Source organism: Engraulis encrasicolus, chromosome 19 (genome assembly GCF_034702125.1).
Source record: "Engraulis encrasicolus isolate BLACKSEA-1 chromosome 19, IST_EnEncr_1.0, whole genome shotgun sequence".
NCBI classification, from domain to species: domain Eukaryota; kingdom Metazoa; phylum Chordata; class Actinopteri; order Clupeiformes; family Engraulidae; genus Engraulis; species Engraulis encrasicolus.
This window is the reverse complement of record NC_085875.1, coordinates 43,558,219-43,574,769: the sequence shown is the minus strand read 5'-3', so window position 1 is coordinate 43,574,769 and position 16,551 is coordinate 43,558,219. Positions and strand designations below refer to the sequence as shown.

General features: G+C 45.1%; 1 protein-coding gene across 6 annotated transcripts in view; it reads right to left on the bottom strand.

Moving 5' to 3' along the window:
- ralgapa2 (Ral GTPase activating protein catalytic subunit alpha 2) overlaps positions 1-16,551 on the bottom strand; it is a 179,631-nt gene that overhangs the window by 52,822 nt on the left and 110,258 nt on the right. For all 6 annotated transcript variants that reach the window (XM_063184504.1, XM_063184505.1, XM_063184508.1 and 3 more), the window contains 8 exons: positions 15,202-15,312; positions 14,832-14,900; positions 14,074-14,211; positions 10,351-10,531; positions 5,356-6,232; positions 4,067-4,138; positions 2,083-2,206; positions 1,269-1,424 (listed from right to left, as the gene is read on the bottom strand). In XM_063184504.1, coding sequence (XP_063040574.1) covers positions 1,269-1,424; positions 2,083-2,206; positions 4,067-4,138; positions 5,356-6,232; positions 10,351-10,531; positions 14,074-14,211; positions 14,832-14,900; positions 15,202-15,312 — 1,728 coding nt within the window. The remainder of the gene's footprint in view (positions 1-1,268; positions 1,425-2,082; positions 2,207-4,066; positions 4,139-5,355; positions 6,233-10,350; positions 10,532-14,073; positions 14,212-14,831; positions 14,901-15,201; positions 15,313-16,551) is intronic.

Genomic DNA, 16,551 nt, shown 5'->3' with positions numbered 1-16,551 from the left:
CCTCACCTCACCTCACCTCACCTCCTCCTCCTCCACCTCCCCGCCCGTCTCCATGCCTCCAGCCCTGCGACACCCCGCTGGGCGCGGAGCGGAATTCGATGGCAGAGTCCCGCTGGCATCCGGCTGGCCTCGCTGCCCCAGTGGCCGGAGTTAATAGGCAAATCCGACGGCCGGTCACAGCGTTCCGCGACCCCCCTCCTCATCAAACCCGGCGAGGCCCTCGCCGCCTTATCCCTTTTTGCAAATTCGGCCCATTACCGCAACGGCACATGCCCACCGCTTGCTCGCTTCAGCTCCTCTGCCATTTAGGCAGCAAGGGGGAGGGAGGCAGGGGGGGAGGGGGAAGTGGGTGAGAAGAGAGGCGTGGGGGGAGAAGAGAGAGAGAGAAAGAAAAGAGAGAGAGGGAGGGAGAGAGAGAGAACTCGCCTCCTAATCCTCTGCATGAGCACTGCCGCACACAGTCATCCAGAGAAACACCACATACACGCGCAAACACCACGCTCCTTCATCCTTTGTCGCTATGACCACACACACTGATACAGACACACACACACTCAAACAGACACACAGACACACACGCGCGTGCACACACACACACTCAAACACACACTCAAACACACACTCAAACACACACACACACGCACACACACACACACACACACACACACACACACACACACACACACACACACACACACACACACGCACACACACACGCACACACACACGCACACACTACTCGGCCCCACTAAGGCTAATGTGCCCCGGCATACTTGGTGAAGGCTTTCCGCGAATCAACCAAGGTTCCGACACACCTGCTTCTCAACGCTAACACTAGCCTCCTAATGCTAATGCTCTAAGCAGTAAAGGCTGGATGAGTGAGCCGGCGACGGAGATACTAATGGGGAAGGGAAGGAAGGAATGAATCAGGAGGCTTCTTGAGGACAGACTGAGAGGAAGATGGTGAAGAGGGAGAGGTGTACACAGATAACAGGAAGTAGGACTGAAATAAGAGGTCAGAGAAAGTGCAGAGTGATGGACGGAGGTTTCTCCATCATGGCTTCATGTATTCCTTACAGCGTGCCTGTGCAAAGCTGATTTCAGTAATCAAATGATGTTCATACTTGTGAGATGGCTTGTGTTCTTGTGATAAATTTCACCCTATCTCTCTCACCCACTCATTTCCTGTGCAACGTTTCACTATGCTATCCTTAAAAAAGGCAAAAACAATATTATATGTGAAACTAAACAAACAAAAACCCGCAAACCTTTTTGGTGAGCGAGTCCTCGTTGTCAGAGGGCATGCGTGTGGAGACGTGAAAGATGGCCTCCACGTTGGAGGTGGCGTAGTAAGGGGCCGTCTGCCCCGTGCTGCCGTTCCTCTGCAAACCCCCCATGAAGCCACAGTGTGTCGCCAGGTCCACCTGACAAACACAATCAATACGTATTTTTAATTTATTACAAACAGAATATCAGAGTGGAGTGCGTCTGGGTTTTCACCTTTACCTCACATCTCCTTCAAACTCACACACCCTGAGGAAGGTCATAAGGGCCGAAACGTGTAGACATTGCAGCCAAATAAAAAGTTAAAACATTTAACCTTGAGTGAGAAATTCTCTACCTAGACCAAATTTTAAATTTTTATTCATTTATTTATCTTTTTAATTTAAATACTTACAAATGTAGTCATTACAGAGAATGACAGAACAGCTGATCAACAACTGTACAAAACAATAGTGAAGTATGCCCAGGTCCACCAAAGAAGCTACAAACTCAATGTGACACGGATGGTTGTCCAGCCCAAATGAGAAGTGTTGTTGTGTTGGATTTTAGAAATGAGAAAGAGCTCATGCTACAGCTTAAGGAGAATGGGAATAGGAATTCAGGCTCTCAGATCTGGATTTTGTCCTTAGATCTGGATTATGTCCTAAACAACAAACCTAAACACTTTAATACTGTTTTTGTTTCAACCAACAGATGTGCAGTACATATTCTTGCTCTTATGGGCAATAATGTAGTTTATATTAAGGATGCATTCATTGATATTAAGATGTCATTTCTATTTTACTAGATGTACATTACCTCCCATCCTAGTCCAGACACAAAGTCCTCGTAGGCCTGGCTGCCCTCAGTGTTGGACAATATCGAGCACTTGTCCTCCTGTCCCTCGCCAATGTAGAAGACGGCAATCTTGTGCGTCTCTCGACTGAAATCACACACACACGCACACGCACACGCACACACACCACCCGCTGTTATTCTTCCTTCCTTATACACAGACCTATGGCTAAGTATTACACAAAGGTATTTTGTACATAAATCTAAGGAATGTGCGGTCACATAAAAAGAAGAACACATTAAGATGGCAGTGCTAACCCCAATTAAACATTCCTAGTATCTGAGGGCTAATGGGCTTCTGGGGCAAGTGATTGGAACGTGAGTGATTCTGGCACACGAGAAAGCATCCCCCATTTGCCCCCCACAATGCCACAGGGGAACAGCATGTGAAGAGCCCTTTTCCAAAACATTTAGTGAATGGTTTTGTTTTATCATTTGATATTAAAAGTAGCATTAGGCCATATGTAAATGGGTTAATGCTATTTATTTTTCCTTACCAAATTCTAACATCAAAACACGGAATTTACAGGTATTAACAGAACAATAAGAGACAAAATTTTAAAAATATGTACGTATAAAAAAATTAAATTCATGGCATTTGAAAAAAAAAGCTCTTTAGTGCATCGCTGCCTGTTGCCACGGTGGCACTGGAGATTTGTGTGGTGGTGGTCTTTGGTATGCTCTGACTGCGGTTACTATGTGCGGCCGTGAGGGTGGCATGAATCCCCCCTTCCCCCTCCATTGACCCAATCCCTGGCCGGCATTCTTAAGTAAGCCCCTGGTAATTAGGCGTTTGGAGTGCCTATTGATCGCTGTGTACCTAAGGAGCTGCATGGCTGTGATCAGACAGTGATGGGCAGGATTAAGAAGGTGGGGGTGAGGTGATGGTGGTGCTGGGGAAAAGTGCAAAGTGCTTGTGTGTCAGTTCCTTCATATGTGGCTGTGTGAGTGTGAGTTTGATTGTGGCTGTGTGATGTCTGTGTGTGAGTGTGATTGTGTCTGTGTGTTTGTGTGTCTGTGTGTGTGTGTGTGTGTGTGTGTATAATGCACAGATAATGTTGTACTTCAGATATTCCTTTAATGTTTCCCATTCTGGCGTTTGTGTAAAGAAAAGAACAATTTGGAAATGACTGATGAATAATCTAAACTGAGGAATTATAACAGCAATATATCTCTGGTCCATCACCAATTAAAAACAGTTGCTAGCCGAGCAAGCAATCAGGCTCTGAAGAAGACAGTAGTTGCAACGCGTCAGCCCGTTTAATTAAAGGCTTTTTAACTTCACCAGCAGTGTGCCTTGGAATCTTTGGCAGACCTTATCAACAGCCACAACTGGAGCTAAGTCTGACCTTAATTCTAAGAAACAATCGTGTTTTTCTTGACAGGCAGTGGGAATTGAGATGACTAGTACCGTTAATGCTTCTTCCACTACTCTGTGGTGTATGTGTCCTACAATCCCTGTTTTGATGTCTGAAATAACTGTAGAACAAGACATCCAGTTGCAGAGAATGAGACTGACCTGCAATCTCTAGTGAGAGGGTGGAGGGACATTTTAAAGGATATTGCATGTGACCCTCGCCTGGCTATCGCACTGGCCAAGTCTATGTGCTGACCAATTCCTCAGAGGTGCCCCATTTCAGAGTGTGCTACTACAAACACATCACATCATACATTCCAATAACATACTATGCATTGTGCTATATTATGTTGTCTCCACCATTGTTAGTTTGCTCACCCATGCCATCACGCTAAACCCAATGACTGTGTCCTGCATTCACAAAATTCAGAGAACCCTGAAATGGCAGAGACAGCCTGCCTGGTCAGGAGGATTTGGTCATGAAATTTTATGCAGGGAGTGTGCACAGATGGACCCATACTGAAATGCTGGACACATGAAAAACATCTTACAAAACCAATCCAAATTTTACTGATGTGCACCAAAACTTACCATTGCCTCGAATCCAAATTCTTAAGTTCCCTTAAGAGCTTTGAGTTCTTCTTCAGGAGATGAAAGCTTTTCCTGGGGAAAGGGAAGAGAGAGAGAGGGAGCATGACTCAACGCACGCTGACAAAAACACTGATACCACCGCTATCTCCATCCGCTGAACTGAATCCCCTGCATACCGCGCCTTTGTAATTTCACACAGGCATACCACGGCACGGTGCGAGCTGATCTATTCTGACTGATTTTGATCAGGTAATGCATTGCTCAGAGGGGACAAGGCAGCAACCGAATAAAGTAAACAAAAAAAAGACAGATCAAAATCTGGCCAACCCTTTGACAACAAGACTGCTGCAACGAGGCTGCCGAATTCCAGCTGTCTACTTTGAGAGCAAACAATTACTTTAACAGTGGTAGCTGTCTCCCAGAAACAAGGGCACTGGCACCTGTTGACAGGTGGTCTCCCACCTCCATCAAAGGGTGTGCACCTCTCATTAGGCGAGCGGAAAACATGCCGAAGAGGACCTGAGTGAAAGCAGTGGGGCTCTCTCGCATCCTGCCGAGACCAGATTAGCAGCCGTGCCCTCTGCCAATACAAAGCCTGAGCTGAAATGAAAGATCTCGCCAAGGAGGAGAAAGAGTGGTCGATACGGCTCAACACCCACCAAAAAATCACGCAGGAATGGCGTGAAAAAGACAGGAACTGGTGTCAACAGGGGGTGAAGGACAAACAACCACTGATGTCAAAAGCAGCAGGCCCTAAGACTCAATTAATACCACTACACATCCTCGTCTCTAGTTCGGAGATGCTATTTGGCCATCATATTACAACCTTTTATCTGCTTTCATTGTGGAAAAAATAGGCATGTTGTGTGGTTTTGTTGAAGTACAGGAAAACGATTCCATAAGAGTGATCAAAAAATCATAACAAACATGAATGTTTGGTCACTGCTCTTCACGTGCTTCTTAAACATCCTCAATGCCCTTCTGACCTCTTCTCCTTATCAGCTAATGGGTTTTTCATGAATATTTACTAAATAATAAACCAATATTTACTAGTATGACCAAAGTACAGTAAGTTTATTTCTGGAAATTCAAAATGGAGGACCAAAATGGAGGACCATGGAGATTTCATGTATGAAAAGTGCAATTTTCCAATAATGAATACCTAGAATTTGATGGTGGTGGTAAATATTTGTTAAACAGGTAACATTTGTGAATGAGCAGCATGAATTTGAACTGGAAATGAACTACTAAAATATTACACAGTGCAACTTTAATACAATAGTCCCTACCTGCGGTCCCAGGAGTTCATGCCGAGGTCATTCAGCAGCAGCCTGCAGAAATAGAAGGGAGCTTTGGGCTCCTGGTACGTGGGCTCCTTCTGCTGAGCCGCCCTGACGCTGGGGTCTCCGCACTTCCGCCTGGCCAGCTCCTCTTCCTCCTGAGACGTCTGCCGCTGGATGGCCTCCATGATGGAGGCCTCCTGCTCCAGGTTCATGCCCAGGGGAGAGGGCGCAGGCTGGGTGAGCTTCAGCCGGGGCTGGGGCAGACACTCAGGGCTGCTGTGTCCCAGCTCTTCCAGGAGATGGTCCAATGCGTCCACACCTTCGTCCGTCTCCTCGAACACTTCTTCGTCCTCCACCTCGGACATCCACGGGGAAGGGTCGCCTTGAGAGGACTGCCGGATGGAGAGCGGTGAGAGGTTGGCGAGGTCGGCAGGATCAGCCTCTCCACCACCGCCGCCGTTGCTGCTACCACCCCGATGTGGGGCGACATGCCCATCAATAGTCCGATAAAGGACGCCACCGTCCCAAGAGTACTTCCCCGATATGTCCCGTACAATGACACGAACTTCCGACGAAGGGGCTGAGTGGTCCTTCGGGTGACCGCTGTTGGTTCCAGGCACTGAGACGGAGTTCTCGGTGGGAATCTGGAGGTACGAGACTAACGTGCTGTCATTGAACACAAAAAGCTGCAGGTTGGGGCTCTTGAACACCTCAGACGACAGTTCGGAGGACTCCACGTAAGGGTTGTCGTGGTTCTCGTTGATGAGGCTGTGTAACAGCGCGGGCCCGCCACTGAGCGGGTGGTGGCCCAGGTGGTTCACAAGGTGCGTCATGATCATTCGGGCTGTCAGCGGGATTAGCTCCATGTTTCGCCTCTTCTTCTCTAAAATCGTCAGAAAAAAAAAGAAACGCACACACAGGATCAGCCTTTACATTCAAATGAGCCTAAAAGAGAAGTCAAAGAAAGGGACTTTTTATTCTGACATGATGGGCTTTGTGACCATTCACTGCATATTTTTTTTTTCTAAATTTAAAGGTGGTGGTAGCAGTGGTAGCGTAGGCATACTGTAATTATCTACGTCCGAACAGCAGCAAGAGCACATCCTTCTATACTCATCCTCTCCCCATCAAGTCCTCCTCTCATCATCCCTCTCCTGTATAGACATGTTTGTCTAGCTGGCTCTTACGCTCTTTCAGAGAGGTCCAACCGTAGGTGTGTATGGCGAGCCTCTTACTCCCATCTTTATTAACCATTTTTTCTGTATCCATTTCACACCCACAGTAGAGCTGCTCTACAGACCCTCTTTATCTGGCCAACATCTAATCATAGCAGACACCTTTTTGAAAAGGAAAAAAGGGGTGCCATTCACACACCACAATGGGCGCAAAACTGCCCAAAGGACCCGGGGCCTAATGAGTGTTGCATCTCATGTGTGGCGGCTGTGAATGGAGATCAGCGGCACTTACCGAATTGGGGGAGCTATGTAAATGCTCTAAGTGAAAGGGATAGTATTATTATTATTCACCCTCGTCGTATTAAGATAGATAGAGAGAAGAGAAGAGTAGAGGAGAGAAGAGAAAAGAGGAGAGAAAAAAGGGGAGAGAAGAGTAGTAGAGCTCTGCATTTTGACACTGCCATCAATGCCATCAGGCTCATCAAAGAAGAAGGGGAAAAAAGATGTGTGCGTGTGTGTGCGTGCGTGTATACGTGTATCTGCCTATTTAGGCAGGGCGGGGGTACTCTTCAGAGGGATGCGTTGTGTTGCATTAGCGATGCTCGAAGGTCCCTTTGAAGTGAGTTAATCAATATGGATCATGGTAAAGGCATACTGCTTTTAATGCTGCTCCATTGTCCACCTAGGCCGAGGATTGACAGTGGAAATGAAGAGAACCTTTCCCGAAACGCCATAACAGCCATTTATGTACAATTTTTCATGAATATCTTTTAGAATCCAATTTAAAAGACTGCATCATGTAAATAGGAACTGGTTTGATATCTGATAATTCTATACCAAATTCAAACATTAAAACACTGATTTCAATGGTATTAGAGAAAGACGATAGAAAACATTTAAATTTGTGAATATTTTTGAAAACGGAAATATAGCGTTTTGGAAAAGAGATCGCCCAATGCTGCTGCTGTATTCAATAAAGAGAGAGGACACCGGCTGCCGCGCTAGCACTGCAGCACAGCATTACGATGGCTCCTAAATAATATATAAAACAAAATGTACTGAAATCAATGGGTGATGAAAAAAAGTCACTTCTGAAGAATGAGTCCATAAAATACGTGCACATGGGGGCAGAGTGGTGAACTTCAAAAGGCCAGGACAGATCATAATGATGTCATGTAATGGATTGACAAGGTCAAATAAGGCTAGTTTTTAAAAATGTAGGGTTTTTTTGTTGATAAGTGGCATAAATGGGTTGTCTGAGTGGAAAGGGACAACTAATGCAGGCAAAGATTCCATTCCATTTGAAATTGTGTTTTTTCCCCTCTGTGTTTTTTTTGAGTGTGTGTGGAGCTTTTAATGGTACACTGTCAAATTAGTCAGCGGGTAACTCAATTCCCATGCATCAAGTACTGTTACTGAGGGACATCACATAGAGAGAAATTTGTGAAGGGAAGTGTGTGTGTGTGTGTGTGTGTGTGTGTGTGCGTGCGTGCGTGCGTGCGTGTGTGTGTGTGTGTGTGTGTGTGTGTGTGTGTGTGTGTGTGTGTGTGTGTGTGTGTGTGTGTGTGTGTGTGTGTGTGTTAGGCAGTGGCACACTCACAAACTCAGTAAGTAGGTAAAGTAGGGTGAAACAACACACATGCAAGCCCACCCACTCCACCATTACCATGTTAATTTTATATTAATGTAAATATATTAATGTAAATACACCAAGGTAATTTAAAGGGGACAGCACCATAACTCCCATCAGCAATGCTACAGTATGTAGCGGTTGTTTGCACATCTCAGTTCCTTAACCTATTTTAACCTGATGCTGTGTACATGGCATTCGAACTTTGCCGCCTGGAGCGACATATACGCTGCATTCAGGCTCTTGAGATTTGAGTATATCATTATATCCCCGAAACGTGGAGCGTCGGGGATGTAATGGTTTTGCGTGCGCCGCCGCCGCGTCCGCGTCCGCCGCCGCCGCGTCCGCGTCCGCCGCCGCCGTGTCCGCCACCACCGCCGCCGCCGCCGCGTAAGGTCTTTCGTGTTAACGCGATAACTTTGGAACGGATGTTTGGATTTGTCCCAGATTTTTTGGGTGTATGCTCTAGGGCAGGTTCATGAACTGATTCGAGTTTGGAGGTCAACACTTTCAAGATGGCTGAATTCAAGATGGCCGAATTTTTGTTTGGTCCATAACTTCTGACCGGGTGGATGGATTTGTCCCAGATTTGGTGTGTGAATGCTCTAGGGTAGGTTCATGAACTGCTTTGAGTTGGGAGGTCAACACTTTCAAGATGGCTGAATTCAAGATGGCCGAATTTTTGTTTGGTCCATAACTTCTGACCGGGTGGATGGATTTGTCCCAGATTTGGTGTGTGAATGCTCTAGAGTAGGTTCATGAACTGATTCGAATTTGGAGGTCAACACTTTCAAGATGGCTGAATTCAAGATGGCCGAATTATTGTTTGGCCCATAACTACTGACCGGGTGGATGGATTTGTCCCAGATTTTGTGTGTGAATGCTCTAGGGTAGGTTCATGAACTGATTCGAGTTTGGAAGACAACACTTGGCGGAATTTTCATTTGGCCCATATCTTCTGACTGGGAGGATTGATTTGCCCGGTAACACCTTATTTTAATGGTTCACCATTTCAGTGAATCTACCATATTAGGTACAGTGTAATAACCAATGTAACAATATTTAATACCATGTAATACTAGTGTAATACCAGTGTAACAATATGCAATATCAGGTACAGTGTAATAACGAGTGTAACAGTATGCAATACCATGTAATATAGTGTAATACCAGTGTAACAATATGCAATACCATGTAATACCACTTACGCACAAACACATGATGTAAGTTTAAAAAATGGCGGTGTTACACTGGTATTACATTGTATTAAATATTGTTACACTGGTTATTACACTGTACCTAATGTGGTATATCCACTGAACCATTAAAACAGTATTACCATTTGCCCCATTTTTTGCTTCATTTTCACAATAGTCGTTTGGTTTTAAGCCTATGCGCACGTCATGTCACGTCTGTATGTATCATATACGTTTACAAAATGGTGGACGGGAGTGGTAGGAATGTTGGGGGACTGGAAGCGTCGCGTTTCGGGGATATACCTTAAGCAGTCGAAGGCGACTGCACAGGCTGTCTAGTTAAATATGTGGGTATGTTAGAGCTGAATGAACACACTCTAATGCAAAAAGGGGGTCCTAGATTTTAAATGCAACTCAATCCATGTTTTTATGTGCTTCAGAGGCTGAGATATTTAGGTTTTAATAGGCAGAGGACACCTTTCCCCAAACAGGGCTTAGGCATTCAGCAGGTGTTTTTGTGGGTGCCTTAGGCTAAAATGGTTTAAGCAATGTGGCATCTCCAGGGTGACAGTTCAAGTATATATTGTCCCTGAGACTCAATCGTATGTCGACGTAGTAGACGATACTTGATCAGATCCTGGGCTAAATCGCAGAATTATGATCTGTGCTTACATCTGTGCTTAGTGAAAAGTAGGGAACTTACAGCTTTAAAAAGTTCACAATTAATCTGTGAACCTCACAGAGGCGATTGCACTAACACACTCATCTACTAGCCTGGTTTGACTGTCCCCTTTTGTAAGTAGCTTTGTATAAAACCGTCTGCTAAATAAAATATATATAAAATATATATGTTATGATTAAAAAACATTACTACTTATTATTAACAATAATAATAAAATAATACATTTTATTTTAAACGCCTTTCAAAATACCCCTGGTCATTTCACATTAAACAGCGTATACGTACTGTACTGCAGGTCTCTGACTGAGATATCCTTACCTTCAGCCACTGTGAGCAGGTTGCCTAAGTCCCCGGCAGTGGACTGAAGTGGGGGGTCCGTGCTCTTGACCTGGCCCAGAGAGAGGAAGGGGTCGTAGTCTGTGGAGATGTCAGCCAGGCTGAGGAGGTAGTGGCTCTGCTGGGTATGGAGGTTGGATCCCGAAACACAGCAGTGTAAAACCTGGAAAACACCAGAGAACACTTAATGGGGACTTAATTACCTCCGCCAAAGAGGTTATGTTTTTGGTTGCGTTGGTTTGTCTGTCTGTCTGTTTTTGTTTCGTCTGTCTGTCTGTTTGTTTCGTCTGTCTGTCTGTTTGTTTCGTCTGTCTGTCTGTCTGTCTGTCTGTCTGTCTGTCTGTCTGTCTGTCTGTCTGTCTGTCTGTCTGTCTGTCTGTCTGTCTGTCTGTCTGTCTGTCTGCAGGATAATTCAAGAACATGAGAACGTATTTGGATGAAACTTGGTGGAGTTGTTGGAAATGAACAAAGGAGCAAGTGATTACATTTTGGTGGTGATCTGGATCACAAACCGGAACCAGGATTAAAAAAAAAGATTCTTCAGCATTGCTAGCCTAGAAACTGCCTGGTGACTTCAAATTGAATTGCGGGACAGGGTGAATTTTGACATTCTAGTTCTTAACTCCACAATAGGCAGAAAGACTTAAAATAAAAATAGGGTTTAACATGTTCTATAAAACAGCTTTCTTGGCGGAGGTCTACACTCTCTGAGTGAACTTCTAGTTCTCTTTTATGAAGCACATTTGCTTGGGGAATGATAACATGTCTCTACTATAAACAGTCAATAAAAATTGTATTTGCTTCAACAGACTACAAAACTGAACCAAGTTGGTTATATCTAATTTAACTGAATAATACTGGAGAGATAGAAACTAGACCACATGCTTATTATTATTCATATGCAAAAGGCACTGTATTGCCCATTGAGCATCAATAATTAGTACAGTATAACAGCACTTGTCAGTCAGTTTGTCCATAGCTGATGGATAACTTTAAAATGTTTGACATTTCTTTGGTACCTTTTTATTGCACATCTGTTAGATCCCAGCCTCCGGGCATTTCCTCTTTATGAGCAGAACAACCTTTGCTACTTGCTTGACAACTAAGTGGCAACTTTGCATAGCAACCGTTGAAGAGCAGGGCAAAAAAAAAAAAACACAAATGAAAAAAAAAGTACACAATGGACATGGATCGGTGGATACAAACTGCCATTTGTTCCAAGCACACACATTTCTCTCCCTCTCTCTGTCGTTTGCAAGTATTCACAAAACATGCCTCAATCTTACACATGAACTTCTTCAACCTGGACTGCATTTTTTTGGAAACATGAAAATGTTAAAACTTGCACCATCATTTAAATGTGTGCACAGTCAACCAGTCAGTCAGTCAGTCAGTCTCTCTCTCATAAACCCTCACTCTCTCTCTTACACGCACACGCGCGAGCACACACACGCACACAGTAGGGTAGTGTACGTAAGGCAGCTGCTGAGGCAGACATGGCAGATGGGCCCCGCCACACAACACAACACTGAGGGCAATCAGGCTTTTTACAGGACGCCGTCTCATGCTGTTATTTCCAGAAAGAGGAGAAGAATGGCGAGAATACGCTCCAAAGATAGCAAAAGTGTTCCTCTATTTACAGCAAGGGAACGTGAATGCACTGATGGATTGATTGTCCATATGGCTGTGACATTGGCTTTTCTAGGGAGAAGAGAGGTTTGGGTGGTGGAACCTGTGGCGATCAGATTGTGTGTAACGGTTAGCAGGGCTGCATGCTGACAGGTGATCTATCCACACTCTCTGCAGGAACACTTCTCTGTCTTGGACGATGCATCTATTGCTAATCCTTTTATATACACAAAACATACGAAATCATACTACTAGCTAGGGCTGGGCGGTTCTGGAAAAAATGTGTATCACGGTTTTCTTGATGAAAATTGATATCAAAGTTCTCTGCACGTTCTTTTTTTTAAATAAGCAGTGATTTGGAGCAGAGTTGAAGTGAAGTATGACACGAAGTGAAGTATGTCACGAAGTTAATACACGTAGTAGGAAGTGTCATACGGCTCATGATGGAACAAAAAATAAAAAAACCTTCTCTCATCAAAAAGTGAACCTTGTGTAGGTGAAAACAGTTATCACGTTTTTTTTACGGTATACCGCCCAGCCCTAGTACTAGCTCACTCCAAGGGATTTGCTGCTAATGCCATTTATGTAGCATAATAATGTTCTTCGAAATCAAGATTCACTGATACCTTAAGGCTATTGTTAATATTTTCAACCTGCTGCCATACACATTTAAACATTTGTAATCATATTACAGCTTAGTAAGGGTGTGAGATTTGTGTCGTTGAAAATGTTTATGAGTGTGTCTTATTCCACATTGGCCACATTACGGATGCAAAGCATGCTACTAAATCAACCGCGCCTCTCTAAATGCTACATTTCCCCCTGACGTTCCTGATCATTTTCTACATACAGTTCTGCAATGTACGGCTGTGTGTCACGGTAGACCCCATACCATAGCTGACACCAGCCTCCTATCTGTCAATTACAAGCTATTCATTGATGGTCCTGCTGCCACACCGTGCTGACACTGGTGATTAAAAGAAACAAACTGATGATTGTGTTATGATGGCTTGGGGGTAAAAGTTTGTGGGGGTGGGATAATTACATCTGCTTCCTGTTCCCTTTTTTCTGCATATTGCACCAGGTGCAGATTGTCGTCAAACTTGACCGCGGTGTGCCATTCATTCATAGGCGGTCATATGAACGCGAACACAATGGTACATTTAAATAATTCGGCCATTTTTCGGCCCGTGCTGGTGACACCCTGACAAAAGGCCTACTGCTGGCCACATCTGCCAAACGGGGGATACGCGACGTGGTACCTCATTCATTTGCTGTCAATGCGTCTTCATAAACGCCTAAGCCCCCCCAGGATAAAAAAGAAGAAGTTCAAACCGTGGCACATAAATGGGTGTGTAAGGGGAGGGGAGACAGTGAAAACATAACCTTAATGGCTAAACTAATCTGCATTTAGTGGTTACACAAATCTACATTTGGAATACAGAAATACAGATTTGTGAAGCAATTTAGCTTCTGTGTTTCGTCGTCTCCACCATCTTTGCATTTATAATTCCATTTGGTGACACATAGCATTGGACAAACCCATAAGTGCAGACATGACATATGCCTCCCTCTATGGATAAGACCTCGAAGAAGACACATACACATTTCCTGTCACAAACAACTTGATTCGGGACATTTTCTTTGCAACATCTGTGATGTGAATATCAAACACACCTGTCCTGAAAGAGGCGTGCAAGTACAGGTAGTAAACAAACAAATGAACAAAACCCCCATATGGATTCATTGATGGCTGTTTGCTCCACTTGCTGTACTCTAGGGCACCAATGGCCCTTATGGTGAAATAGACATACCCTACCTAGCCTACTGATAAAGTCTGATGGTGTAAACAAATAATGCTGCTTGATTATGATCAAAACATTGCAATTAAACTTTTGTGCCTGTAATGAGAACAGTGTGCAGGACCTATTCTTGGTAACATTGGCCTTATAGATATCCAACGTAGCTGACCAAAAGAGGCCTGCCAGAAGGCTTCTAAAGAAGCAAAAAAAAACCCTCTAAAACATAACAAAACAAAACAAAGAAAATGGATTCAAATGGCTCTACGTGGCGTACCCTGTAGATGTAGTCCAGCAGCGGTGTCTTCTGGGATGCGGGGTCATCCAGGACGGGCATGGTGATGGGCTCCAGCAGGGTGACCAGGGGGACGGCCATGCACCAGTCCAGCAGGCACAGCAACAGAGACACCATCAGCTAAGATACACATACAATAGGCACACAGCCACATATAAACACACACAAAGACAGGCGCGCACACACACAGACACAGGCAGACACGCACACGTGCACGCACACACACGCACGCACACGCACGCACACGCACGCACACACAGCAGACAGTTTCAATTAGCTCTTCTCGCAGTAGGCTTGATGATCAGCACTAGCCAAGCTGAGGAAAAATCAATAATCTCTCAACAATGAGCACACTGGAGAATAGATAGAGTGGAGGAGAGTGGAGGAGAGAGGAGAGGAGAGGGTAGGAGACGAGAGGAGAGGACAGGAGAGGAGAGGACAGGAGAGGAGAGGAGAGGAGAGGAGAGGAGAGGAGAGGAGAGGAGAAGGGGAGGAGAGGGGGAGGAGAGGAGAGGAAGGAAAAAAGGTGAGAAGGAGGTTAAGGACACATCAGCTCAGTCTGAAAACAGTCAGGCGCATGAAGAGGGATCATAGGCAGCCTCACAATGACAAATAATAAGAAAGAGAAAGAGGAAAGGAAAAGAGAAAAGGATGCTTCAAGCTCCGCTTGAGGATAAAGGACATCGCTAAGGACAGCACAACAGGGATTTTATTTATGAGCTTTTTTTTGTTTTACGTGCCTTTTTGTCTGCTTCCATTGTCGAATGCTCAGCACTGGGTAGGAGGAAAGCTATGGTGGCCACGAATATCTGGATTATATAAAAAAACACAACACACACAGTCAAACAAATACAAACACATCCACACCAAAAATGAATACAAACAAACAAACACAAACAAAGACACAGAAACATAGGTTAGATGTATCCACAATGAAATACATAATTCCTTATGGAATGTGTGTGTATGTCTGTGTCTGTGTCTGTGTGTGTGTGTGTGTGTGTGTGTGTGTGTGTGTGTGTGTGTGTGTGTGTGTGTGTGTGTGTGTGTGTGTGTGTGTGTGTGTGTGTGTGTGTGTGTGTGTGTGTGTGTGTGTCTAGTGCTGCTCACCTCAATGATCCTCTTGGGCAGGGACTGCTCTAGTCTCTGCAGATGCTGCCAATGGCAGATGAAGAGCTGGAAAACGTCACACGCTACCTGCGCAACGGCCTTATTCCCAAACTATATAGGAGAGAGAGAGAGAGACAGAGAGACAGAGAGAGAGAGAGAGAGAGAGACAGAGAGACAGAGAGAGAGAGAGAGAGAGAGAGAGAGAGAGAGAGAGAGACAGAGAGAGAGAGAGAGAGACAGAGAGACAGAGAGAGAGAGAGAGAGAGAGAGAGAGAGAGAGAGAGAGTACGACAGAGTAAGAGTAGGAAGAGTTAGAGTAGGACATAAAGACAAAGACAGAAACAACATGTGGGCAAAATTGGGATTTTGAGAAAAAGGAAAGAAATCCTTTCAATCTGTCCTCGTCAGTAGCTGCACTTCAGGAACAGATAGCCAGTCTTTGCCGTATTTGCCATGTTTCTCCAAAATCAGGAAAGAGATGAAAGAAAACACCAAATGATGGGAAAGGGGGGGAAAGTCCAACTGATTGCTCGATGTCTGTCATTCCTTCTGCCACTCACTCACATGTGTACACTGCCTGTAACTCTCTGGGACATACACACACACACACGCCCATTCGCACACAAACGTATGCTTTCACACACACACACACGAGCACACACACGAGCGCACATGCACACACACACACACACACACACGCACACGCACACGCACGCGCACACACACACACACGAGCACACACACACACACGCGCACACACACACGCGCACACACACGCGCACACATACGCGCACACACACACACACACACACACACACACACACACACACACACACACACACACACACACACACACACACACACACACACACACACACACACACACACACACACACACACAGCAGCCTGGCCCTGAGTGAAGTTGTTGAGGAAAGTGATTATGTGTCCATTTTGGGGAGGTGAAGGCCCAGGACTCGTAGCAAAGGCAGCCAAATTGAGCACCCATCATCTGGGGGTAAGTGGCGGGGAAATGACACCACTATGTTCCCCTGCATTACTCTGGACAGCCCCGGGCCTCTGCCAAAAATGCTACTCTCCCCCTCTCTCTCTCCCATCACTCTCCAATAGACGCCAGGTCCCCTGTCTCTTCACATCACCAAGAGATGAGACACCGGGTACCTCTCTGGCAGACTCTGGCACCACTAACACACGCCAGAAAGAGGACCTCGGAGACCTGGGAAATGTCAAAACACCTCTCTGCACTGAATACACTGAATACGTTTACAGTAAATACCCTCTGAAATGGGGTGTTTTTTGAGTTACAGTCTGCCAGATTTGACACCTCATTTA